The 26,320-nt window shown below is 35.1% G+C and overlaps 1 protein-coding gene and 1 long non-coding RNA gene across 2 annotated transcripts in view; both read right to left on the reverse strand.

Annotated features, from left to right (window-relative positions):
* Positions 1–440: 440 nt before the first annotated feature.
* The window catches only part of LOC127739316 (endoplasmic reticulum aminopeptidase 1-like), a 50,028-nt gene continuing 24,148 nt past the window's right edge, over positions 441–26,320 (reverse strand). Inside the window, exons 15-19 of the mRNA XM_052250985.1 lie at positions 8,533–8,637; positions 7,233–7,400; positions 4,280–4,420; positions 2,458–2,539; positions 441–702 (exon numbers count right to left, since the gene is read on the reverse strand). Of these exons, the coding sequence (XP_052106945.1) occupies positions 562–702; positions 2,458–2,539; positions 4,280–4,420; positions 7,233–7,400; positions 8,533–8,637 (637 nt within the window). The 3' untranslated portion in view covers positions 441–561. The remainder of the gene's footprint in view (positions 703–2,457; positions 2,540–4,279; positions 4,421–7,232; positions 7,401–8,532; positions 8,638–26,320) is intronic.
* LOC127739326 (uncharacterized) lies at positions 22,142–26,001 on the reverse strand. Its single transcript, XR_008000398.1, has 2 exons — positions 25,281–26,001; positions 22,142–22,197 (listed from the first exon to the last, which is right to left on the reverse strand). It is a non-coding gene; the product is annotated as an uncharacterized LOC127739326 (long non-coding RNA).

A 26,320-nucleotide genomic window follows, 5' to 3' on the forward strand; every position in this document is an offset into this window, starting at 1 on the left:
ATCATCGTAGCTAAGGAATAATTGTACAATATTTATTTGTTTATTGATTTATTGATCTATTTTGTTTGATTGTTTAGTATTTATTTTCAGTCATTTGTGACTCACTATAAAGGTAAACAAAAAATATTTAATTATATTTGTGATAGATTATTGTACAAAAAAAAGTTGAGAATGTGGTACACCTTTAAACAAAATCTACACCATAATAAATTGTGAAAATCTACATTAGTCATTTTCAAATAAGTATTCTAAAAAATTGTATCAATATACAATATTGAATTCCGGGACATTAAAACATAAAAATAACTGGATATAAAAGCTTCAGCAATAAATTTCTAAAACACCTAATGTATTATTTATTAATAAATAAATCCTGCCAGCAGGTTTCTCGAACTGACACCTTAAACACATCATTTTGTTATAAATATAATATCAAAACCCATACCTGGTAAATACTCAGATAACAGAATGTCTTCTTTCCTTCAATTAGAATTGTTGATTTACTGTTCAGCTATGCGTAGGGGAATTTTATATGTTCAAATACATTCTTTATATTGCTTACTATACATTTTTCAGCAACCAGGCTTTGACCTCATTTTCATGAGATTTTAACCAGTTTATATTTGTTCTAATATTCTCTAATGCTGTCGACACAGCTCTCTTAGCTGGACCGCTATCTACTTTCTTGAAAAATTCTTCCACCTGTACGAAAAGTAAAAAGCCATTGTTATTTCTCTTCTCTACTGGTAAATAAACATTTATCTTCAACAAAAGATAGGGAACTTTAAAATTACCTAGTACATATACATGAAATAGATTAAGACTATTGTTGATACACTTGTCCAATGCATGATCATTTATTAAGTCTCCCAAACGAAGTTTGGGAAGACTTATTGTTTTTGCTCAGTTCTTATTATTATTATTATTATTATTCTTCTTCCTCTTCCTCTTCCTCTTCCGCCGCTTTTAAATTTGAACTTGTCCGCACCCGTTCTCCAAAACCGCTTGTCAGATTAACTTAGGGTTTCACAATATGATAGACTAACATGTCTAGTGGTGCAATCAGGGTTTTGTTTGTGCAATGGGGTTTATAAAGGGGTACTTTGAGGGGCAAAAAGAAAAGAGGGTTTTACTATAGAACCCTATGGGATTTTATTTTTTTAAATTTTCAAATGATTATAAATTGAAAACCGTTGGTGATAGACACAATCTTTTTAATTGAAAATGTTCTAAATGATAAAACCCATTAAATGAAATACAGGGTTAGTCCCAAGGGGTCATCCCCAACCCCTGCCATTTAAGAAAGTTCTAATACCTTGTAAGTGGTCAAGATCCCCACCCCTAAACCATATATATTCTGGTTTGTCATGCTAAGATGGTTTGAATGATATACAGGGTTAGTCCCCAGGGGTCATCCCGACCCCCTGCCGTTTGAGAAAGTTCTAATATCTTGTAAATGGTAGAGATCCCCACCCCTAGACCATATATATTCTGGTTTGTCATGCTAAGATGGTTTGAATGATATACAGGGTTAATCCCCAGGGGTCATCCCGACCCCCTGCCATTTGAGAAAGTTCTAATATCTTGTAAATGGTCAAGATCCCCACCCCTAAACCATATATATTCTGGTTTGTCATGCTAAGATGGTTTGAATGATATACAGGGTTAGTCCCCACGGGTCATCCCGACCCCCTGCCATTTGAGAAAGTTCTAATATCTTGTAAATGGTCGAGATCCCCACCCCTAAACCATATATATTCTGGTTTGTCATGATAAAGCACATGAAATGAAATACAGGGTTAGTCCCCAGGGGTCACCCCCACCCATGCCATTTCAGAAAGTTCTAATATCTTGTAAGTGGTCAAGATCCCCACCCCTAAACCATATATATTCTGGTTTGTCATGCTAAGATGGTTTGAATAATATACAGGGTTAGTCCCCAGGGGTCATCCCGACCCCCTGTCATTTGAGAAAGTTCTAATATCTTGTAAATGGTCGAGATCCCCACCCCTAAACCATATATATTCTGGTTTGTCATGACAGCAAATCAAATGAAATACAGGCTTAGTCCCCAGGGGTCACTAATGCATATAACTTTACTGGACCAAACCAATTTTCACTGGACTTTGCCCAATGTCAGGCGACCCTGGGAATCAGAATTATGGGAGCTTCGTTTGGGAGACTTCGTAACAGCATCCTGTTACAATCATTTCTTGTTGACTTTTAGCTTCTTGTTTTTTGTTTGTTTTTTATCTTGTGGTGTATATTCTGCATCTCCTTTATTCATATATAGCATTCAATTTTTAAATGTTGTTTGTGCTTGTATAACTTTTAATAATATTAACAGTACCAATTTTTACTGCACTAGATGTTTACCCTTTAAACCAGTGCATTCAAATGCTTTTTACAGGCCATCAAATGAAGCATTATTTGTAAATTCTAATTGTGAAGATTCACCTCTTTGTAATCAAATTCTGTAGAAAATGACGATGTTGTTGATTTGACAAATTCTGGTAACGTAAAGGATACATCTCCATACCTACAAGTAAATTACAAACACTTAATTCATAGTAAGCTCTAATAATTTGTTTGTCAAAAGAGGCTAACCCCTTTGATTAAATAAACTAGATACCAGAGTACAATAAAAGATCATAAGTTGAGGAATGTCAGACAAAAACCTAGATAAAACTGTATGTAAAACTGAATGTTGTACTAAAACTAATGGCTCCCCTCCCCTCCCCCCCCCAAAAAAAAAAATACACACAAAATTTAAAATGCACTTAACAGGTCTTGTCATGGCAGTTTAAAATTCATACTGTTTAAGGGTTGGGTATATTTTTGATGTATTTAACAAATAACGATTAAAGGTGTGTGGCATGACTTCCAGTGAAAATAATTATCTAAAGAGTATTAAAAGGTCTTACCATGTCGATTGAGAAAATATATGTTTTGGGATGGGGATGCAAATAGTTTTATAGAGCTCTATCTTATAATATCTAACTTTGCTCAGCTATCAAAATCATAAATAAATCTGTGTGTACTCCAGGCTTAATCTTGTGTGAAGCCATCCTCATTTTTTGTTGATAAAATTTCTTTTACTAATTGTATTTTATTATATATTGTACATATGTATTTCTCTAAACCTTGTCAAAATGATGGATTATTGAGAATATAGATATATATATATATATACAACAATCAATGATATGCAGGGGACGTGGTATATCTCCCAGGGACAAGACCTATGGTAAACTAGAAAGGTCTTTTCAAAGTAATTTAGGGTATACAGTCGAACCTCGTTATGTCGAAGTGGAAAGGGACCGGACCAAAGTATTAGACTTATCCGAGGTTCGACTCATCCGAGGTCGAGTGTGTCGTCTTAAATTTTGAATGCATGAAATACAGTATGAGATTTGTGTTAACGAGATACTTTGAACAGTGTGCCTTTTTCGATATGACACTTTATGATTGTGTATTCAGTCTCCATATTTTTTGGTCCTTCATAATAATTAACCACACAAATCATGCACAAATAAAATCAATAGTATACACAGATATTTACAAAGGTCAGTCACTATAAATAAGGAAATCACTCGCAGAACGAAACAAGTTCTGAACTGTCCCTGATGAGGTCTTCTGCGTAACATTGAATTATTATGAATTTATCATAATTGTCTTAATCCTTTTATTTATTGTAATTAATGAATTTTAATTCTAACGATTCATTCAATCTCGGCTTGGGTCATTTAAATTCATTTCGATTTTATTGTCAGGTGAAATATGTTCAACAAACTAACGTTCCGCTTGGACAATCAACACATGTGTTAATTACCGTAAACATGTCATTTTAACTGTTATACAAACAAGTATGTTTACTTAGCTTTAATCCCTTTTGAAAATGATTAGGTTACATAAAAGATACATCCGATTTGAATTTTATCATTAGGTCTGCATCTTTCACAAATTCTTACTTTCAAACTTCAAGACATCGGGGTCAATTTACATTAATTTTACATCGACGGGACTATAAAATTTACTCGACTTAACCAAGTGTTCGAATCAACAGAGTTCGACTCATCAAAGGTATTTATGCATTGATCAAACAGGAATTTTACTGGGACCGAGAAATTACTTCGACTCATCTGAGTTTTCGACACAATGAGGTTCAACTGTATATGGTTTAGGGGAGGGGATCTGAACCATTATTGAGATATTTAACAAATTATTATATGAATAAGTAGGTTATAACCTATTTATATTACAAGATTAAAATGTATACCATTGTAATAATTTTTCCCAATTTTGTTGTAGAAATCGCCATGCCAACAATTGTCCTGAAGGATTCTTGGTCACTGCCCTCATTACTTTATACAAATCTTGGTGTTTAATCATATCTTCATTTAAAGCCATGTGCAGTAACCTGAAATTTTCACAAAAATATGTTATAAATGGACCTATAAAATCTATCACTATGTTGTAAAATTCACCATGCTAAAGTGTTATCTCAATATATCCATCATCACCAAGAAACATCCTTCATTGTTGAATGAAATTACCTGTAAGTTCATAATCTGCTGTGTTAATCTTAAACTTTTAACACAAATATGGCTGGCCTGTGTATTCTAATCACATACTTAAACAACTGTTGATGACTCCATCGCCAACAACACCATGCCTAATCCTTGCTTCCTTGACTTAAAGTGAGACAAACAATAGATAGACATGTTCATTACATCTAAACCTTGGAAAATTAAGTAAACTAATACACAAAAGAGTTTTATGAATGTCTGAATATATAATTGATTGATTGATTATTGGTGTTTAATGCCACTTTCAGCACTTTTAGCTATATCCTGGAGACAAGAATTTATTGGTGAAGGAAGCCAGAGTACCAGGATGAATGAACCGTAACCTAGGGCAAGAAAACTGGCAGCTCTAATCAATTAAGATACCATGTAGAAAGTATTATAACAACAATACTTCAGGGGACTGCTGGGGGCCTCGGTGGCCAAGTGGTCTAAGTAGTTCCACTACTGTACCACTAGCCAGTAAACACTGAGGTTGTGAATTTGAATCCCACACGAGGGCAGGTGCACTCGACTGCAACTTAATTGACAAGGATTGTCAGTTTTCCTACCGAAGGTCGTGGTTCTCTCCAGGCACTCCGGCTTCCTCCACCAATAAAAACTGACTGCCACAAAATAGCAAAATAGTGTTGAAAGTGGCGTTAAACACCAATCCATCAATCAATCAATCTAGGACTGCTGCAGAAAATTTATTGATCTAATAAAATTGAGAATGGAAATGGGGAATGTGTCAAAGAGACAACAACCCGACCAAAGAGCAGAAAACAGCCAAAGGCCACCAATGGGTCTTCCACACAGCGAGAAAATCCCGCACCAGTAGGTGTGCTTCAGCTGGTCCTTAAACAAAAATGTGTACTAGTTCAGTGATAATGGATGTCATACTAAACTACAAAACTTATAAATGAACTACAATTAAAAATTATACAAGAGTAACAAAGGCCAGAGGCTCCTGACTTGGGACAGGAGCAAAAATGTGGCGGGGTTAAACATGTTTTGTGAGATCTCAACCCTCCCCCTATACCTCTAGCCAACGTAGAAAAAACAAACACACAGCAATACGCACAGTAAAACTCAGTTTAAAAGAAGTCTGAGTCCGATGTCAGAATAGGTAACAAAAGAAACAAAGCAAAATGACAATGATACATAAATTAACAAAGGACTACTAGCAGTTACTGACATGCCAGCTCCAGACCTAAATTAAACTGATTGAAAGATTATGTCTTCATCATATGAAAATCAAGCACAATGTTTCGGTGCCTAGGGCACCGTCATCAGGATAAAAACAATACAGAAAATTGCGCCTGAACTACAAAATCGGGTATGCATAAATTACGTCACAATGTAACCATGGTGAGTATATAAATAGAAAGTGAAAGTGGAAGTTAACTTGAACAAGACAGTTGAATAAAATGTGAATGTCATTGAAATTTAAAATTTTGTTGAATGAATACATGTTTGTCATCTTGCATAATGGAACTAAAATATATAATAAGTTATTGCCCTAGGCACTGAAACATGTAGATCAATAAATTTTCTGCAGCAGTCCCTGAAGTGTTGTTGTTATAAGACTTTCTTCATTTTATGTGCTTTATCATTATGACCCTGCATACCCGAGGTATCCACTTTAGGGACTCTACCCTACTACAGATTTACCAGGCGTTGGTTCACTTTCGTTTGTAATTAAGATAAGAGTTAAATGCACCTGCCAACAATGTATTCTTTGATCAAAGGATAAAACTGATAATGGAAAGATGAAAGGTCGAACAGTGAATATAATTTCCAACTACCATAGGCAGGGCATAAAAAGAGTTTAACCATACAATGGAAGTACTGAACAAATGCTTGAATGTTAACTACCTTTTGCATGATCAAGGAGCATAACTTGATAAATGAAAGTACATAAAAGTAGACTATGATCTGTGTTTTATGGACCCTTTCAATATTGTGAATATATCAAATTATTGTTAAACCATTTGGTCCTGCATAGAACCAAGGCCCGAAACATGAACAGACCTTTGAGAAAAGTTGTTAAAATCAAATAAGCGTCTTTGAACAAGACATTGTAATTTAAAGATGCTGGCTGCTCCGTTTCAAAATAATAAGCTTTTTAAAAGAATGTTATAAATTGACAGTATTTAAAAAACGGAACTAAAAGAACAGAAAAAAATTAAAGGTCTGTGTCCTAGATTTTGAGATATATGTAAGCCATTGCAAATTTGGTTGAATTTTCATACATTTAAACATTGGCACATTCTTCTTTCAGAAACTATGAAAAATTAAGGAATTTATAAGATTTTCTTAAATGGCTTCTTAAACTATATGTTATAAAGGTAGGGGTTACCAGGCTAGAGGTTACCAGGCAAAAGTTTTAATGTCACTACATGATTAAAACCAGAGGATTCTAAATTTCTGACAAAAAGTCAAAAACAAGATCAGCAAACATCCTTAAAAAGTCAATTAATTATTGATTGATTGATAGTTCAGGTTGCTGAGAATCCAGCAATAATTATTTCATGAACATTCAGGTGAATACCATGTTACCGATGAATGAATACTCTGCCCAGGATCAAACCACAACCTCCTACACTTGAGTCAATAAAAATTGAAAACACTTTGGAAGAAAATCCCCCTTTATCGCCCTCATACCTGTTGATGACTATAGAATCTCTGGTCTCTCCCAGTGTGGACAGATATCTATCTTTGTTGGAAGGAGTGATGGAGTTGTTGTATTTCTCCAACATAAATTTCCATTCTGACCATTCTCCATACTTAATCCCTGCAGTGTACACAGCAGTCTTCAGGTTCGGAGGAATACTGTAATAGAAACAATTTTTCTGTGATTATATGATTTTATATGATATAAAAATAAGAAGATGTGGTATAATTGCCAATGAGACAAATCTCCACCAGAGACCTAAGGACGTAGAAGTTTACAACTATACAACTATAGGTCGCTGTAGGGCCTTCAACAATGAGCAAAACCCATAACACATAGTAAGCTATAAAAGGTCTCAAACTGACAAAATCATTCAAACGAAAAAACTAACTAACTTGTGTAACAAAAAAGCCTATGTAGGATAAAAAGTTATTCAGGACCTTTTAACAAATAATCATGGGAATAAGTCATAGGGTCAGATTTCAATGCTATGGTCTAAGGGATACTATTCCAACACTAGTTTTTAAAGGTACTATCTATTAATTTCTACACAACTAAGGAAAATTGCAGTCTCAATGTTAAAACATTAAGTTTAGATTTGTAAATTATTTCCCCTTTATAGTCACAAATCAACATTACAATCTAAAAATTAAATATACTTGGAAAATTAAACATTTTCTACAGTAGCAAGTTAAGCAAATCTTACTGATGAAGCTAGTAATTGGAATATACTAATACTAGACAGCTATTAATACATATGAAATTTTGAGAATATGCCAATACAATTACATATATATACACTTCCACTATGTGCAAGCGCAGCAAAAATGAAAGGATTGCTATCATTAGGTAATATAAAGGTACTAAAAAATGTATTCTTATTCGTTTCAAAGTTAGTTAAAAGCATTATAAAGTATGGTAATTATTAATATATTCCATTTAAGAGTTATTTAATTTCTTTCTATGGTTTTTTTGTTACTGTATATGTTTATCTTTTGCTTCACATGTGTATGTGACATTTGCTTCACATGTGTATGTGACATTTGCTTCACATGTGTATGTGACATTTGCTTCACATGTGTATGTGACAGAGTGATTTTTAATTAAAACATTTTTGTACTGTATTAGCATTATCCAACATCGCACACATAAGAGTATTCCCTCTTTTCCCTATATGTTTATAAATCATAGAAAGAATACTTCTATTCTATATAAATTTATACAATACAAAATTTATGGCATAAAGAAAACAATGCAGCACTTACTTGTCTGTGTAGGTAATCACCTTACCTAGTATTTTGTGTCATCCAATCATCATAGAGTTGTCTTCCCTTCTTTGTAGCATCACTATCTCCTAATAATATGACCTCTGACAGAAGGTTAGAACGAAGATATCTACAATACACCACATGTTTATGATTAAAATTTATGTTTATTTTGATTAATTAATTTCAAAATTAAATTTTTACCTTTTTTTTTACCTGCTCTATTTATAGTTCATTTTGTACAAAATAGCACCATTCATAATTTTGCTGCTGATAACACTGTATCGTATAGTGATTATGATAAAGATAAAGTTGTTAAAAGTTTAGAAACTGATAGTTTTAATCTAATAAACTGGTTTTCGATAAATTTAATGAAGGCTAATCCTGACAAATTCCAGGCTATAGCGATTGGAAAAAAAAACCAAATAAACATAATTTGAGATCCAATTTAAATGGAAACAAAATTTCTTGTGAAGAAAATGTTTAACTTCTTGGAATAACTATAGATTCGGACTTAAACTTTAACAATCATATATCTGAAATATGTAAAAAGGCATCAACACAAACTAAATATTCTAAAACGAATGGGTAAATATTGAAACAGACTAAGCAGGTTAACAGCATTCTACTCATTCATTCTTTCGAATTTTTACTATTGTCCAGTAATTTGGCACTACTGTAGTGAAAAAAATTATTTTAAAATGGAAAAAATTCAAGAAAGAGCTCTTAGATTCATCAATGAAGATTACGATAGTTTGTACGAAAAACTGCTAGAAAAGTCAAAATTACCTTCTTTAAAAATAAGAAGAATAATCAAAGCGCGAAAGCACTGTAAAGGCAGTTAATTACAGGTTGTGTATATTTTTAGTCCAGTTATATCATTATCTTGCATAGTACATTGTACTTATCAGAGGTGGCTTTCAGTATTTAAGATTTAGAGTTCTCTAATGATATTGAACAAGTTTTATGAATGTCATATTCTGAGCACTATATGAAGGCGATTGTTCTCACTTGTTTATGAACTAGTGCATTATGTCCAGTTTGTACCTTTTTTATCTATGTTTATAGTCAAATACTGTTTAAAATAGTTTGGCATTTTCTTTTTAGTAATAAGTAAATGTTATCAACTGAATTTTATTCAACTTTGCAAATGTGGTTTGTTACTGGTAAGTACAATGTATGGATGATAGTTGTTTCATTGGCAATCATAACACATCTCCTTATTTATATAATGACCTATATTCAACGACCTCAGGTACAAAAAAATGTATGTAACTAAACTATGATGGGAAACCTTTGACTTCTTTCTTTTATATAAACTTTTGATTTGGTACCATAGAACTATGTAGAATAAATGTACATTGCAACATGTCAACTCTTTCAATGACAATACTTTTTTTAGAAACTATAACTCCAAGCAAAATTATATTTCCAAGTATAAAGTAATTTATGAATGAAACAAGAGTGCACAGGCTGAAATGTCTCGCCTTCTTTACTAATCATTGATATTATGTTGATAGTCCTAAATATAAAGCTTTATTACAACTGTCACATAAACTTAACATTAACCAAGTAAACTAAACATTGACCAATGAACCTAGAAAATGAGGTCAAGGTCAGATGAACCATGCTAGGCAGGCATGTACAGCTAACAATTCTTCCATACAACAAATATAGTTGACCTATTGCTTATAGTTTAAGAAAAATAGACCAAAACACAAAAACTTAAAACTGAGCAATGAACCTTGAAAATGAGGTCAAGGTAAAAAAAAAACCTGCGTGACTGACAAATAGATCATAAAATATTTCCATACACCAAATATAGTTGAACTATTGCATATAGTATTAGAAAAAAAGACCAAAACTCAAAAACTTAACTTTGACCACTGAACCATGAAAATGAGGTCAAGGTCAGATGACACCTGCCAGCTAGACATGTACACCTTACAATCATTCCATACACCAAATATAGTAGACCTATTGCATACAGTATAAGAAAAACAGACCAAAACACAAAAACTTAACTATAACCACTGAACCATGAAAATGAGGTCAAGGTCAGATGACACCTGCCAGTTGGACATGTACATCTTACAGTCCTTCCATACACCGAATATACTAGACCTATTGCTTATAGTATCTGAGATATGGACTTGACCACCAAAACTTAACCTTGTTCACTGATCCATGAAATGAGGTCGAGGTCAAGTGAAAACTGTCTGACGGGAATGAGGACCTTGCAAGGTATGCACATACCAAATATAGTTATCATATTACTTATAATAAGAGAGAATTTAACATTACAAAAAATCTTATTTTTTTTTTCAAGTAGTCACTGAACCATGAAAATGAGGTCAAGGACATTGGACATGTGACTGACGGAAACTTCGTAACATGAGGCATCCATATACAAAGTATGAAGCATCCAGACCTTCCATCTTCTAAAATATAAAGCTTTTAAGAAGTTAGCTAACGCCGCCGCGGGATCACTATCCCTATGTCAAGCTTTCTGGGACAAAAGTCACAGGCTCGACAAAAAGGAGTTCTTAATTAAGAAATAACTGATTCGCTGAGCCCAGCTGGATACACCCGCAGAGGTCAAACCCTGAACAGTTGGGGCAAAAATGGACACAACATTCAAGCTTGATACAGGTCTGAATTTGGATTGTAATTAAATATTTGACATATTATAGTTTCTGAATAAATGTAGTCAAAGAACTTGAAATCGGTTATATGAATTGAATTTATATTCAATTTAAGATTTCTTGCTGTTGTGCAATACTTAATAAATCTGTTGCCAGACTATAAACAAATAAAGTTCAATTTCTTCTCAATGTCATATTTGAAATTTATGAAAATCAATAGGGAGATTACATCAATAGCTATAAATAATTCACTAAAGTTTCATGCGAACTGCTTAAAGCATTTTTGAGTTGTTGTCCAAAAACTGGAAAATCCCCCCTTTTTTAATGAATAAAACCCCATAACTCAGAAATGTAAAATCTTAAATTTATAAAATTCTAAAGGGAGCTTAAGGATTGATAATTTAGTCTTAGAAGCAAGATTTTTTTATCAGTTGTTAGTGGCTTTGAACTAGCTGTCAGTAAATGTGAGTACTCTCAGATCTGTACTTAGTGTCTTTTTGTTGTTTGGATGTACAACTACCCGGCCACGTCCACTTGTATTTGTATTTATCCATCTGATGAGTTAAGCCTCTTTCAACTGATTTTTATAGTTCGTTCTTATATTGTACTGTTACACCACTGTCCCAGGTTAGGGGGTGGGTTGGGATCCCGCTAACATGTTTAACCCCGCCACATTCTGTCTGTACATGTATGTGCCTGTCCCAAGTCAGGAGCCTGTAATTCAGTGGTTGCCTTTCTTTATGTGTTGCATATTTGTTATTCGTTCATTTTTTGTACATAAAATTAGGCCGTTAGTTTTCTTGTTTGAATTGTTTTACATTGTCATTTCGGGGCCTTTCATAGCTCACTGTGCGGTATGTGCTTTGCTCATTGTTGAAGGCCGTACTGTGACCTATAGCTGTTAATTTCTGTGTCATTTGGTCTCTTGTGGAGAGTTGTCTCATTGGCAATCATACCACATCTTCTTTTTTTATATTAACATCAACAGATATAAACAATTCACCAAAGTCAAGGTGAGACAACAAAACTTAGTTGTAAGATCTCTGAAATTTTTTACACGGTACAAGTTTTTCTAATTGTTGGAGATTGTACAGTGACAGTAACACCTGTAACTGCTTCATCTATTTCTTATGCACTTTGGTTTGATCAACTCACTGAATATCATACCACATCTCCTTATTTTTATATGCATTACAATTTACATTTGCATGTTATTGTAAATAATATTTATATATATATATATATATCAGAACAAACTTCATTGTGTCACTTTTATTTATGCATCCTTCGGCACAATACAAGTTTTAAAATTACACAATAAAACAACTAAATGTTATTTCAGATGAAAGTTTTGTTTCAGTTCCATTCATAGGATTTATTAGAATTTTGTATGTTTTGCCAAGTCCAATAATTAGCTCTATGTGCACGTGTTAATTGGAGACTTTTCTATCCCGTATAGGAGTTTTGGAACTAATTCTGTTTCTTTTTTTGAAAAAAGTGAGCAAACAAATCTTGCACATTTAAACCTTTGTCTGCCATCACACTGTCACCTGGATCACATAATTGAACTATTCTACATCTTTCAACTATTTCGCAGTCACTGGTACAACCAACATATGCATTAGAGACATAGTTGACTAAACCGCCAGGTGTCAAACATAGAAGCATTTTCAGTGTTTCTGTTTTTATATGATGAAAAGGTTGCCTGAGCTCTAGGAGCTTTAGGTTTTATCAAGGGATATTCTGTGCTGTCAATAATAATCCAAGTTGTAGGAAACTTTAATTTGAAGTTGGATGGCGAAAAATACCTGACTAAACCACTAAATGGCCAAGTGTTAGCCTCACGCCACTGTTTAGACATAAAAACAATCCATGTTTACACAATATTCTTAACACTACAATGTAGTTTCAATCTAGAATCTAGACAGTTCAAAGTTGGTTGTATAATGCCTCAATTTCATCAAAGTCATAAATAAACTGATTTTCAAATGACACCCTATCAATTTGAAAATATATGTATCTCAAACAATGTGCTGCTGGACCAAGTGTGGTCAAAACAAATAAAAATTTAGTATACAACTCTAAACCGGTATAAAAATGCATGGCTGTGTCACGTGTCTTCATTTCAAAATTCTCTGCTGAAAATATAGGCATTGATGGTGTTTGCGTAATTCCATCTGTGAAGCTCAACATTAGCTCGGCAGTTGGTGGTGGACAGTCATAAATCCTGTCTGCAGTATGAATGACTTCTTCGTGAAAACCAACTTTACAATCAAAACTTTCCTCTAGATTTCTACTACAATATTCATCAAGTTTAGTTCTTTTGTTTTCACAGGAAACTGCCCTGATTTTTCTTTTTGCGGACGATTCAGTCTCTTGCTTGGTCCAGGAAAATAGGCTGGGAATGGCAGTAGACTTAAGCCTCTGTATGGTGGGTTTGCGCCCTGAAAAAGGTTATAAAACATTAGTTTTCTTATAATTAAATGAACTTCCATTAGCAATGCATACTTTGTACTACCTGGCAAAATATTAACTAGATTTATTCATTACAATCTGGATAAAACTATGTTAGCCTGATTCAATCATTGTTGTCAATGTACATCAATATGTATGTTATGTAAATCCAAAGGACAAACAATGAGAGTCGTATGCAACAAACATACATTGTTTGTACCTAAATAACTATAATATAGATGAGAGCATGTCATTGTTTTGTTTTGTTTTGTTAACATTGTCATTGATATTTTTCAAGAAAGTCTATGAGGCATAGCTTATGCATTCCTGTCATTACTACATTAGCATAATTACTGCTAAAATAATTCTCAGTATGATATACCTCTTATAAGAAATCATTATAATTGTAGCAAGCACCAAAAAATCTCAAACAGATCACATTGAATCGTAATCCAAAAAATTATGACGTCTTGAACTAACCACCCCCTTTTGTTCTAAAACGATAATTGCGGGTGTAAACAGACTTTGGTTTATTCGCATGGCGATTACATATATAACTATATATTTTAAAAAGAAAATAGAGTTTTACCATGAATAGTTTCCTGCACGTAGTCTTTTTCAGTAAAATGTGCCTTGCAAACAACAGCTGATTGAGATGGACTCCACGATTTCATCGTGTTCTCGTCCAATCTGCGTATGGGCCATGGCGTTGATCCAACTTTTCCTTCTTTTTAAGTCATTTGGAAATGCATGTCCTCCTCTTAAATGACATCCAGGTACACAACAACAAGTACTTGGCATCGTTAATTAAAAATGCAACTGTAATAGTTGCACAGTGCAGAAACCGGAAGTTGAAGAACAGGATCGGCTACCACGGCGCCACCTATTCAGGAACGATAATTTGCTACTTATATAACTGCGGAATAACAATAACGTTAGACGGGTTCGCGTGCATAAACAGAAATGCGCTTTAAATTGTATTGTAATGTGCAGGGTGTACCCCCCCTGACATATTTTTAAATTATTGGAAATCCACATTTCCTTTTATTTTTCATGTTTTGCCAATTTACAAGTTCTTGTTGATAATGTTTGGCTAAGGACCTTTGTTATGTTAAAATATTTGGTAATTTTGCTTGTTGCAAGCCAGGAAATAGTTTCAATGGAAATATTTCATTATTTGTTAACTTGTTCATGACATAAGTTCAAAGTTAATCATGTTTGTTGTTTTCTTTTCATAAATTTCACAAGTCTTTAAATCATATAAAAGTAAAGACCATAGAACTTCCACGTTTAACTGCTGCTTTATATTTTTGTAAAGTAATCATTACATGTTTAAAATAAGAAGTAAACAGAATATTGATTCTCAGCTGATCGTAATCGATCACCATGTAAACAAAGTCACATGACCGTCTAGACGTCTATGAATTCGTCTGCTATTTATTTTCTTTGAGATTAGTATTTTTGCAAGATCAGTAAACGTGGAAACATAAATTTCAATTAACAATTTCTTATTATAATTATGTATCTAAATGATATGAATGTGCCGCCCTTGGGTTATTTCTGCACTAAGCCTGTTTACAATGTGATTACGCCATTTTTTGTATCAAAGCGCTTTACCCCAAATCATGTTTTGCTTGCCCGATTAAAATTTACATAATGTACGACGTTCTAACCTATAGTCCCGCTTTCCTTAAAGTCATAGCTAATAAAGCGCCACACCCGGGCAAGCTGTCAACTCTTAAGTAACTCCAAATTCATGAAAGTTCAGGCAATTGCCCGGCTCAACTTGTCCCACCATTTTTGTTTTCATTGTTACGGTTGGCCAATACATGTCACGTGACATATAAATTTTATTATATAAGGAGCGCCGCTTTCATAATATGGCGAATAGCTGCCGTGGCGGGTAACTTGAAATACCAAAATATAGAAGTATAAATATTTGCAAGAACAAAACAACACAGTAGAGGTATGAATATTTATTATACAATTTTTATATCAATTTTTACTCAGCACATGAACGTACAGAATTTAAATGGGAAATAAGGATAAGAAACGGCTGTCAGTTCCTACCTTGTCCAGTTGCCCCAGAGTGTTAACAATGTAATCATGCAGTTATTCCCCATCACATCGACCTTTTTAACCACAGATAATTAACAAGGGACCATTAATTAGGATTTCACTAAAGATAAACTGTTATTTCCGGCCTGACATAATTAGTTATATGATTGTGCCAATTGTTTGGTATTTGGATGTTCCAGTCCAACTTTGGATGTGCCATCACAATCTTAAATATAGATTTTTCTTACCCTAAATTATACATGCTTCATCACCAGGCTTAGTCAAGGGTGACATAGTTATAGAAACAATATAAGAAGAATATATTTCATTCCTGTATTTTTCCATATTATTATATTTATGTGCTAATAAATATTTAGTCCTGTGGATTATGCATTATAGTTAGTGAAATATGAATGTCAAGTAAATGGTAAATCAACTTACAACTTCCAAAATGAGCAAAGACTGTTTTCTTGACTAGAAATGGATCCTTCTGTTCACTAATCATCTTAGTGCTGGTGCACTAAACTTCATAAGATTAAGATTATACGTTTTGGGCAGTTGTCTTGTGGCTGGGCAGATATTTCTCTGTTACAGGCAGGCACAATTGGTCCATAATGGCTGACCATCCAGAGACATATATATATATACACGTTTAAAATTGGTTATTGCTGCAACCTTTATAGAGACTTACCCAAATGATATAATTATATTGAAGCCTACCCCAGGTCCCTTACAATGGTGTCAGATGTGGGATTGCTTTAATTTTCCCAAGCAATCCAGAGATACGAACCTAGATGTTACATAGCTCGATGTGATGGTAACCGCCCGCCACAACTTTTAAAAATTTGTAAATATGTTAGTGTTGATTCGTTTCGTGATGTTTTTATTTAAAATCGTATTTTTGTAAAGATATGGCTGACAGTCCCGACCCAGAAATCCAGTTTCATGCACCCCCACCAGAATTTGGCCAAGGAGATGATCAAAATGACCATGAATATGAAGAAGAAAGAAGATATAGCAGAGATTTTGGAAACGGTGATGCAATTGGTAGGCCCAAAGGAAATAATCGGAGTTTTTATATCAAACCAGATTCATATAGTGGTAGCAGTGATTGGGATGAGTACTTTTCTCATTTTGAAGACTGTGTGGAGTTAGGAGGATTATCTGACAAAGACAAATGTTTAACTTTGGCAGCTAGTTTACGTGGTCCAGCACGTACTTTTTACATAAGCCTGACTTTTGAAGAGAGAAGAAATTATGATATACTTGTATCAAAATTGCAGCAACGGTTTGGATGTACCAGACAACAGAGTAGATGGCTTTCAAGGTTTGAATCCAGAAAACGTTTGCCATGTGAATCAATTGCCATGCTAGGAGATGAATTGAGACAACTTTCCCAAAAAGCTTATACCAACCTTGACCCCAGTGCCCAAGAAGCTCTTGCCCTAAACCAACTGTACAAATCAGTGTCACTTGAAATGAAATGTAGATGTATTGACAAAGAATGTGCTACCATATCTGATGCAGTCCAAGTAATAGAAAGATATGAGGCTATTTTAGGAGAACCACCAGTTACAGAGAAGAAGAAAACAGCTGTAAGACAAATTTCTACAGATGATGACCAAGACTACAGTTTTGACCAGCTGAATGCCAGAGTAGCAAAGCTTGAACAGACAAGTTATAATACCCCGACAGCTACCCCCCAGACCATGTATAAAGCAAATGTACCATCCCAAGGGAAGTTTGAACGTAAATGTTTTATTTGTGAATCACCTAGGCATATAATCAAAGACTGTCCAATGCTGAAGAAAGTGATGAGTTATGCAACCAATCAATCAAGACCATACTATGGATCCAATAACACTGGAAAGCAGCAGGAAAACTACAAACCGTCAATGTAGAGGGCCCCTATTTGACGGATGACTCATCTAATGGGCCTATAAAAGAAATTTATGGAATTAATGATAATTGTAATAAAAGAATTGGGCAATTGGGGAAAACTTGTGGGAAATTCGATAACGGATTTTATGCCGTTGGGGAGATTTGTGGACTTCATGTTGAATTTCTAGTAGACACTGGCTCTACTACTACACTGTTAGCTTGCAAAATGTTTGACCAAATTTTAGAAAGAAGCAAGCCCAATTTAGAACCTTCAAGATTAAATATAAAGGATGTAAATGGAAATACAATTACAGCTTATGGTCAGAGCATAATGAACCTGAATTTTAATGGTAAACTATTTCCCCAAACTATCATAGTGTGTGATATCAGTCCAGATGCTATTATTGGACAAGACTTCCTGTTACATTATGTCAACAAAATTGATTATCAGCGTATGGTGTTACAGACCAGTTTGACAGACATTCAATGTTGGGTTGCTGGAGAAACTCAGATGGTGTGCCGTGTAGAAGTCAAAGAAGAAATTACCATACCTGCAAATTCAAGAATGTTTATACCTGTGGATATCCCCTTCTGTGAAAAATTGAGTGAGAGCTGTATGATTGAACCATCTGTACGACTGTTTGACGAGAAAAATATAGCCATTTTGCCTGCCATACTACAAACTTCTGCTGAAAACAAAGTTGTTAGTCTGCATAATTTTAATGATACTGATATCAAGATATATCCAAAAATGAAGTTAGGAGATTGTGAATCATATTACGAGAAGAACAGTATTGCTGTTTGTTGTACAGAGGTTTCTTTAGATGAAAATCCAGAAGAATCTAATTTACCAGAATATTTGAAAGAGTTATGGGAAAGAAGTTGTATTCATTTGAATGAAAACGAAAGTATAGATTTTGCCAATCTACTTAAAAGATACAAAATTGTATTCTCAAAGTCTTCAGACGACATAGGAAGGACCCATTTAATCCAACATGAAATAAATACTGGAAATGCAGTACCAATTAGACAGCCACCAAGAAGACTTCCTTTTGGCAAGAGGCAGATTGAAAAAGATGAGATCCAGAGAATGTTGAAGTTAGGAGTAATAGAACCCTCTACCAGTAGCTGGTCTTCACCTGTTGTTTTAATTGCCAAGAAAGGAGGCCAAGGTGGAACTCGTTTTTGTGTTGATTTTCGTGGCGTAAACGGACTAATGACGGAAAAAATAGCCTACCCAATTCCAAGAATAGATGACTGCCTTGATGCTCTTTCTACAGCCAGTTTCTACGGATGTATGGACTTAAATAGTGGATTTTGGCAGCTGGAGATGAAAGAATCTGATAAAGAAAAGACAGCCTTTGCAACTAGCCAAGGATTATACCAATTTATTGTAATGCCATTTGGGTTAGCCAATGCCCCCAACAGTTTTCAGAGATTAATGGAGAGTGTATTACGTGGGTTACAGTGGGAGGAATGTTTATTATATCTAGATGATATTATTGTCCCTGCCTCTACAGTACAAGAATCAATCGAAAGACTTGAGCATGTGTTCCAAAGATTGTTAGACTCAGGATTGAAATTGAAACCCTCAAAATGCATATTTTTTCAGAAAAAGGTCAAATTTTTAGGTCACATTGTCTCTGAAAATGGTATTCAAACAGATCCAGAGAAAACAGAAGCTGTACAAAAATGGCCCAGGCCCAAGAACCAGAAACAGATGCGCAGTTTCCTAGGACTATGTTCCTACTACAGAAGATTCGTTCCCAAATTTGCTGAAATAGCCAGACCCTTACATAAACTTTGTGAAAAATATGCTGCATTCAACTGGACAGATAACTGTGAAGAAGCTTTCACTAGGCTTAAAGAAGTTTTAACCTCACCCCCAATCCTAGGATATCCTATAATTGGATCTAAATTTATCCTTGATACTGATGCTAGTGATAAGGCATTGGGAGCAGTACTTTCCCAAGAGCAGGACGGACAAGAAAGAGTTATTGCTTACATGAGCAAAGCCATGACCAAACCTGAGCAGAGCTACTGTGTGACTCGCAAAGAATTATTGGCTGTTGTTTGTGCTCTTCGCCACTTCCATTCCTATCTCTATGGACAACCCATTTTAATAAGGACTGATAATTCTGCTGTCAGCTGGATGAGGAACTTAAAGGCACCAACTGGCCAAGTTGCAAGGTGGCTGCAAGAACTTGGAACTTATGATCTTACAGTTGTACACCGGCCTGGTCTAAAACATAGGAATGCAGATGCACTTTCCAGAAATCCTTGTGCTTCATGTTCCAGACAAGAGAGTGTTAACAACGCCCAAGACAGTTGTGATGAAGACTCTGAAGGAAAAGAACATTTATCAGTTAGAACAGTAACACGTAGTAAAGCAGATACCAGTCCAACAAGGAACCAGTTTGTACTTTTAGGGTGGGATGTCAATACTTTAAGACAACAGCAGTTACAAGACAAAATTATTGGTCAGTTATTCATAAAATTTGAAGACAAAGAGACAAAACCGGAATGGAATTCACTATCTGAGGAATCAACAGATTTAAAAACCTTATGGAACATGTGGGACAGATTTGAAATTTACAATGGCGTATTATATGTAAATTGGATTGATAATTTGGAACAAACTCACTTGAGACTTGTAGTACCTGAGTCTTACAAAGATACTGTTTTAAAATATAACCATGATATACCCTCTGCTGGACACCTAGGTGTAGAGAAAACCGTGGAGAAGATTAAACAGCACTTTTACTGGCCCAGAATGAAAGTCTGCATTCAAGATTATATTAGAAAGTGTGATAGTTGTGCCTCGAGAAAACCAGTGTTGAAACAAAGTTCTAGAGCTCCACTAGGGAATTATAATGTTGGTGCTCCAATGGAAAGAATTGCAATTGACATCTTGGGACCCTTGCCAAAGACACGACTAGGTAACAGATTTTGTCTGGTTTTGACAGATTGTTTTTCTAAATGGACAGACGCTTATGGAATTCCAGACCAAGAAGCAGCAACAGTGGCCAAGATATTTGTTAATGAATTTGTTTGTAAATTTGGTACCCCCTTGCAGATCCATACAGACCAAGGAGCAAATTTCGAATCCAAAATTTTCAAGGAAATGTGTGAATTGTTATGTATTGACAAAACCAGATCAACTTCTTTTCATCCACAGTCTAATGGCTGTGTTGAAAGGTTTAACCGTACTTTAACGAATATGTTAAGTATGTACTGTGCAAAAGACCAAGCTGTTTGGGATGAATATTTGCCTCAAGTTTTACTTGCCTACAGATCATCAGTTCATTCAACCACTGGATTTACACCAAATTTCCTAACCTTTGGAAGGGAAGTAACTCTTCCATTACAAGCTGTAATTCCAATGCCTTCCCCAGCCCAAGATTATACTACATGTAAAGAAGACTTTGTTATAGACCTGCAAAATAGATTACAAACAGTTCATGAATTAGCCCGCAAGAATTTGAAAAATAAGGTCCAGTATCAAAAGAAGTATTATGATGTAAAATCAAAGAAAAGGATGTTTACAGTGGGACAACGAGTGTGGCTGAATGACCCAACCCGGAAAATTGGTGTATGTTCTAAACTAAGTGCTAAATGGAAAGGACCATACATTATTATTAGATGTATGGATGACACTACCTATATTGTAAAAAAGACTGCTAAGCAGATGGCAAAGGCCTACCATGTAAATAGACTAATGCCATATGAAGGACAAAAGCTGCATGTGTGGATGAAGAAAATACAACAGATCAAATGAGTTAGTGAATTATTTTTATGAAATGAAGATGTATATTGTGAATATTTGACTTATGTGATATGATAAATAAATTGTTGAATTTATTTTATTGTTACTCATGAATTGGTGCCTTGTAAATTTTATGCCTATGATGAGGTGTAAAAAGGAAGTTAGACCAACCAGGTGCGGACGTATTTCAGTTTTTATTTTGGTTCTTCAATGGACGCATTGATGTTTTGATATATAACAGGTGTGTTATTTTAACAATCTTGGTGATGGACGCATTGTCGAGAGGCGGATCCGTCAACTAGAAAGGGCTACAAGGGACTGGACTGGCCATCCATGAAATTGGTAGTCGCTCTGTGGTTTCTCAGTGGTGAGCCACGTCCTTTGCGGGCAAAGGACTTGTACTGATACGCCAACTGGATTTGGTATTGGAAATTATAAAATGTGTCAAGGCTGTTTTACCCTGTATAAAATAATTCACTAGCTTGTTAAGAACTAAGATGATGTGGTCAGTGTCCTGTCAAGACTGGGGATTCCTATTATTTACCCAATAATTCAATAAATTAGTGTTCATGTGCTGAGTACTATCATAATATAATATATAGATGTTACATAATATATATATTTACTATAAAAAAAAAAATTAAAAAAAAAAACCCAACAAAGAAAACCAAGTCAAGATGTTTTACTTCAACAAAGACATTCATTTGATTAAATGAAATGAGTTAATGTGCATATATCGTCCATACGCAAACTGTCCATGTACTATATATTATGGTCACCTGTCCAGAGTACCAAGTTTTTCTGTGCATCTCTAAAGTGTTTCAAGGATACAAGACTGGAGTAACCTGACCTTTCAGCTACAGCACCATTCAAATAATCTTCATACCTACAAAACAAATTAAAAGAACAATGTTAAATATATTTCTAATAATTATCTATATACAAGTTATACAATATATATATATATATATATATATCAAATGTGACCGCACACTTACAGAGATGTTCTGTTTTCAGATGGAAAAAGAATGCTGGATATGTCCGGAAAAGTTTGACACCACCAAACAGCTGAAATCACATTTAGCAAGCAGCATACATTCTAAGATGGAAGTGGTGTGTCCCTTTTGTCTGGACAGGCCAACTAAGTATAAAAGAGTCTGGGAGTTGAAGGACCATTGTAACCGGTTCCACAAAGAATCCATGCAAGACATGAGACCGGACGTTCTTTCGGAAGGGAATGCTTACTACCTTGCTGTGCATCCGGCATGTTACAGGAAGGTAGTTAGGCCCACTGCCTTTTATTCACCACCAGCAAGACCTAAAGAAAGCCATGCAGGCATGGATGAAGAAGTCGAAAGACACTTACAGGACGCCAGAAGAGTGGGAGCAGGGATGGAAGGAAGGAACAAAATTTGATGGGCCTCCAGGTGAGGAACTTTTCCAACCAGTATACTCCGGGGATGAGACACGGGCGGCCTCATCCTCTTCCATGGATATGGACATAACAAAACCTGATGCCTGGCGCATAACTTATGTGGCACTGGTGCCACAGAGTATCATGGTAGAAGCCGTTTTTGGAAGGGAAACATATCGATTTGCCATTGCAGATACATTGCTGACAGATGTCAAATATGTATCTGCATTGACAAGGAGAATGCTGGCCATACCGCAGGGAGGTAAACAATCCGCTGGAAGGAAACACAAGTTGCTTGGGAAAGCATACAGTGACAGAGTAACGCTGGCCGTGAAATTACTAGGACTTCCAGAAAAATACATTACCAATATTCATCGTTTAGAGAGTGATTTTTATACCTTACCATCAACAGAACTTTTTGCTCCTCCCACTAAAAATCCAGAAATACTCAAAAAGAAAAGCATTTTGAAACCAACTATTTCGGCCAAGAAAACTTCAAAAATTTCATTAACAGTCAGTAAGAAACCAGAAAAACCATCCATCAAATCATCTTCCAGCAACACTCCATCCTCTGCACCAGTGACAGTTGTACCATCAATTCCAAAGACCTCTTCACCTAAACCATCAACACCACCTACAACGCCGGCCGTTACCTTAGCATTATCTCCAATTTCTACCGGATCCTTCTCACCAGCTATGCCACCTGTATCTCCCCCAGCAAAGAAGCCAAAGATTTCGACCAAGACCATACCATACACACCTGAAAAACCCACTCAACCCGGACCGACATATATACCGACACCAAAACAGTTGCTGGCGACGATAACTACAGAAAATATACCTAGTGTAGAGCTAAGGACACCTGCTGAGCGGGCAACCTCGCTGCTACGTCTTGGTGGAATGCCATTGTTCCCTCCAGCACGGCGGGACTGGACTGGGGAGGTCCAGGTGAAACTTCCAGGAGATGTTCTCACCAAGGACTGGCCTCCTCAGGGCTGGAAGGACATGACCCCCGACACCAGGAAGTTAAACTGGGAATATATTGCTTTCCAATATGAGCAGGTCTCCAATAATACAACTATACCTAGTCGAGCCGGACTCCTAGACAAATATAATATGTTTGCTTTACCGGGAACGTCACCGCATAATAAGATTAAAGATCTTAGCAGAACCATAATGAAGAACAGATACTATATGTATGAGAATTTAAGATTAATTGCCACCGAAGGGATTAAGCCGGATCTTTCCACTACTTTCATGCTGGACATGCTGGAGAAAGCAAGCGCTAGTCGCGATAAAACCACAGACCATATTTGCCATGCTTTGGATAAGGCTGGCATTCCTTTGAGATTAGACGCTTAAATTTAATTCATAAAATATTGCTGGACATTATATGAAAACACTATATCAATTATTTTGGACTTTAACAAACAAATACCGTCCGTTACTGCAGATACAAAAGATTACAGATTATGAACACTTGAGTGTATGAAATCATCAATGTGACAATGGGGGGTGGATTTTACTTGATATTGAAATTTGTTATGATATGCATTTATGATATATATATGTATAAGGATTTCTTGTGCATCACAAATCAGGCATGCAGTAGCCTAGCATATGTTATACGAGTAAGATGATATCAGCTGGGTCCGATATCTTAAGTGAACTCAAGGCTTGGAGTAGGTATTCTTGCTATACATGTAACAATTACAAGTCGAATGGACAGACAACACAAATGGCAATATCTTTCTTTATATAACAATGGCTGATTATACTGTATGCATTGAGTTGTGTTGTACAAGAAATGAGTGAAATATTTATTGAATTCGGGAGAATTCCACCACTTTAAGGTGGGGAGGGTGTAATGTGCAGGGTGTACCCCCCCTGACATATTTTTAAATTATTGGAAATCCACATTTCCTTTTATTTTTCATGTTTTGCCAATTTACAAGTTCTTGTTGATAATGTTTGGCTAAGGACCTTTGTTATGTTAAAATATTTGGTAATTTTGCTTGTTGCAAGCCAGGAAATAGTTTCAATGGAAATATTTCATTATTTGTTAACTTGTTCATGACATAAGTTCAAAGTTAATCATGTTTGTTGTTTTCTTTTCATAAATTTCACAAGTCTTTAAATCATATAAAAGTAAAGACCATAGAACTTCCACGTTTAACTGCTGCTTTATATTTTTGTAAAGTAATCATTACATGTTTAAAATAAGAAGTAAACAGAATATTGATTCTCAGCTGATCGTAATCGATCACCATGTAAACAAAGTCACATGACCGTCTAGACGTCTATGAATTCGTCTGCTATTTATTTTCTTTGAGATTAGTATTTTTGCAAGATCAGTAAACGTGGAAACATAAATTTCAATTAACAATTTCTTATTATAATTATGTATCTAAATGATATGAATGTGCCGCCCTTGGGTTATTTCTGCACTAAGCCTGTTTACAATGTGATTACGCCATTTTTTGTATCAAAGCGCTTTACCCCAAATCATGTTTTGCTTGCCCGATTAAAATTTACATAATGTACGACGTTCTAACCTATAGTCCCGCTTTCCTTAAAGTCATAGCTAATAAAGCGCCACACCCGGGCAAGCTGTCAACTCTTAAGTAACTCCAAATTCATGAAAGTTCAGGCAATTGCCCGGCTCAACTTGTCCCACCATTTTTGTTTTCATTGTTACGGTTGGCCAATACATGTCACGTGACATATAAATTTTATTATATAAGGAGCGCCGCTTTCATAATATGGCGAATAGCTGCCGTGGCGGGTAACTTGAAATACCAAAATATAGAAGTATAAATATTTGCAAGAACAAAACAACACAGTAGAGGTATGAATATTTATTATACAATTTTTATATCAATTTTTACTCAGCACATGAACGTACAGAATTTAAATGGGAAATAAGGATAAGAAACGGCTGTCAGTTCCTACCTTGTCCAGTTGCCCCAGAGTGTTAACAATGTAATCATGCAGTTATTCCCCATCACATCGACCTTTTTAACCACAGATAATTAACAAGGGACCATTAATTAGGATTTCACTAAAGATAAACTGTTATTTCCGGCCTGACATAATTAGTTATATGATTGTGCCAATTGTTTGGTATTTGGATGTTCCAGTCCAACTTTGGATGTGCCATCACAATCTTAAATATAGATTTTTCTTACCCTAAATTATACATGCTTCATCACCAGGCTTAGTCAAGGGTGACATAGTTATAGAAACAATATAAGAAGAATATATTTCATTCCTGTATTTTTCCATATTATTATAATTATGTGCTAATAAATATTTAGTCCTGTGGATTATGCATTATAGTTAGTGAAATATGAATGTCAAGTAAATGGTAAATCAACTTACAACTTCCAAAATGAGCAAAGACTGTTTTCTTGACTAGAAATGGATCCTTCTGTTCACTAATCATCTTAGTGCTGGTGCACTAAACTTCATAAGATTAAGATTATACGTTTTGGGCAGTTGTCTTGTGGCTGGGCAGATATTTCTCTGTTACAGGCAGGCACAATTGGTCCATAATGGCTGACCATCCAGAGACATATATATATATACACGTTTA

This window comes from Mytilus californianus, unplaced genomic scaffold, assembly GCF_021869535.1.
Source record: "Mytilus californianus isolate M0D057914Y unplaced genomic scaffold, xbMytCali1.0.p SCAF_4, whole genome shotgun sequence".
In the NCBI taxonomy this organism is placed as follows: Eukaryota; Metazoa; Mollusca; class Bivalvia; order Mytilida; family Mytilidae; genus Mytilus; species Mytilus californianus.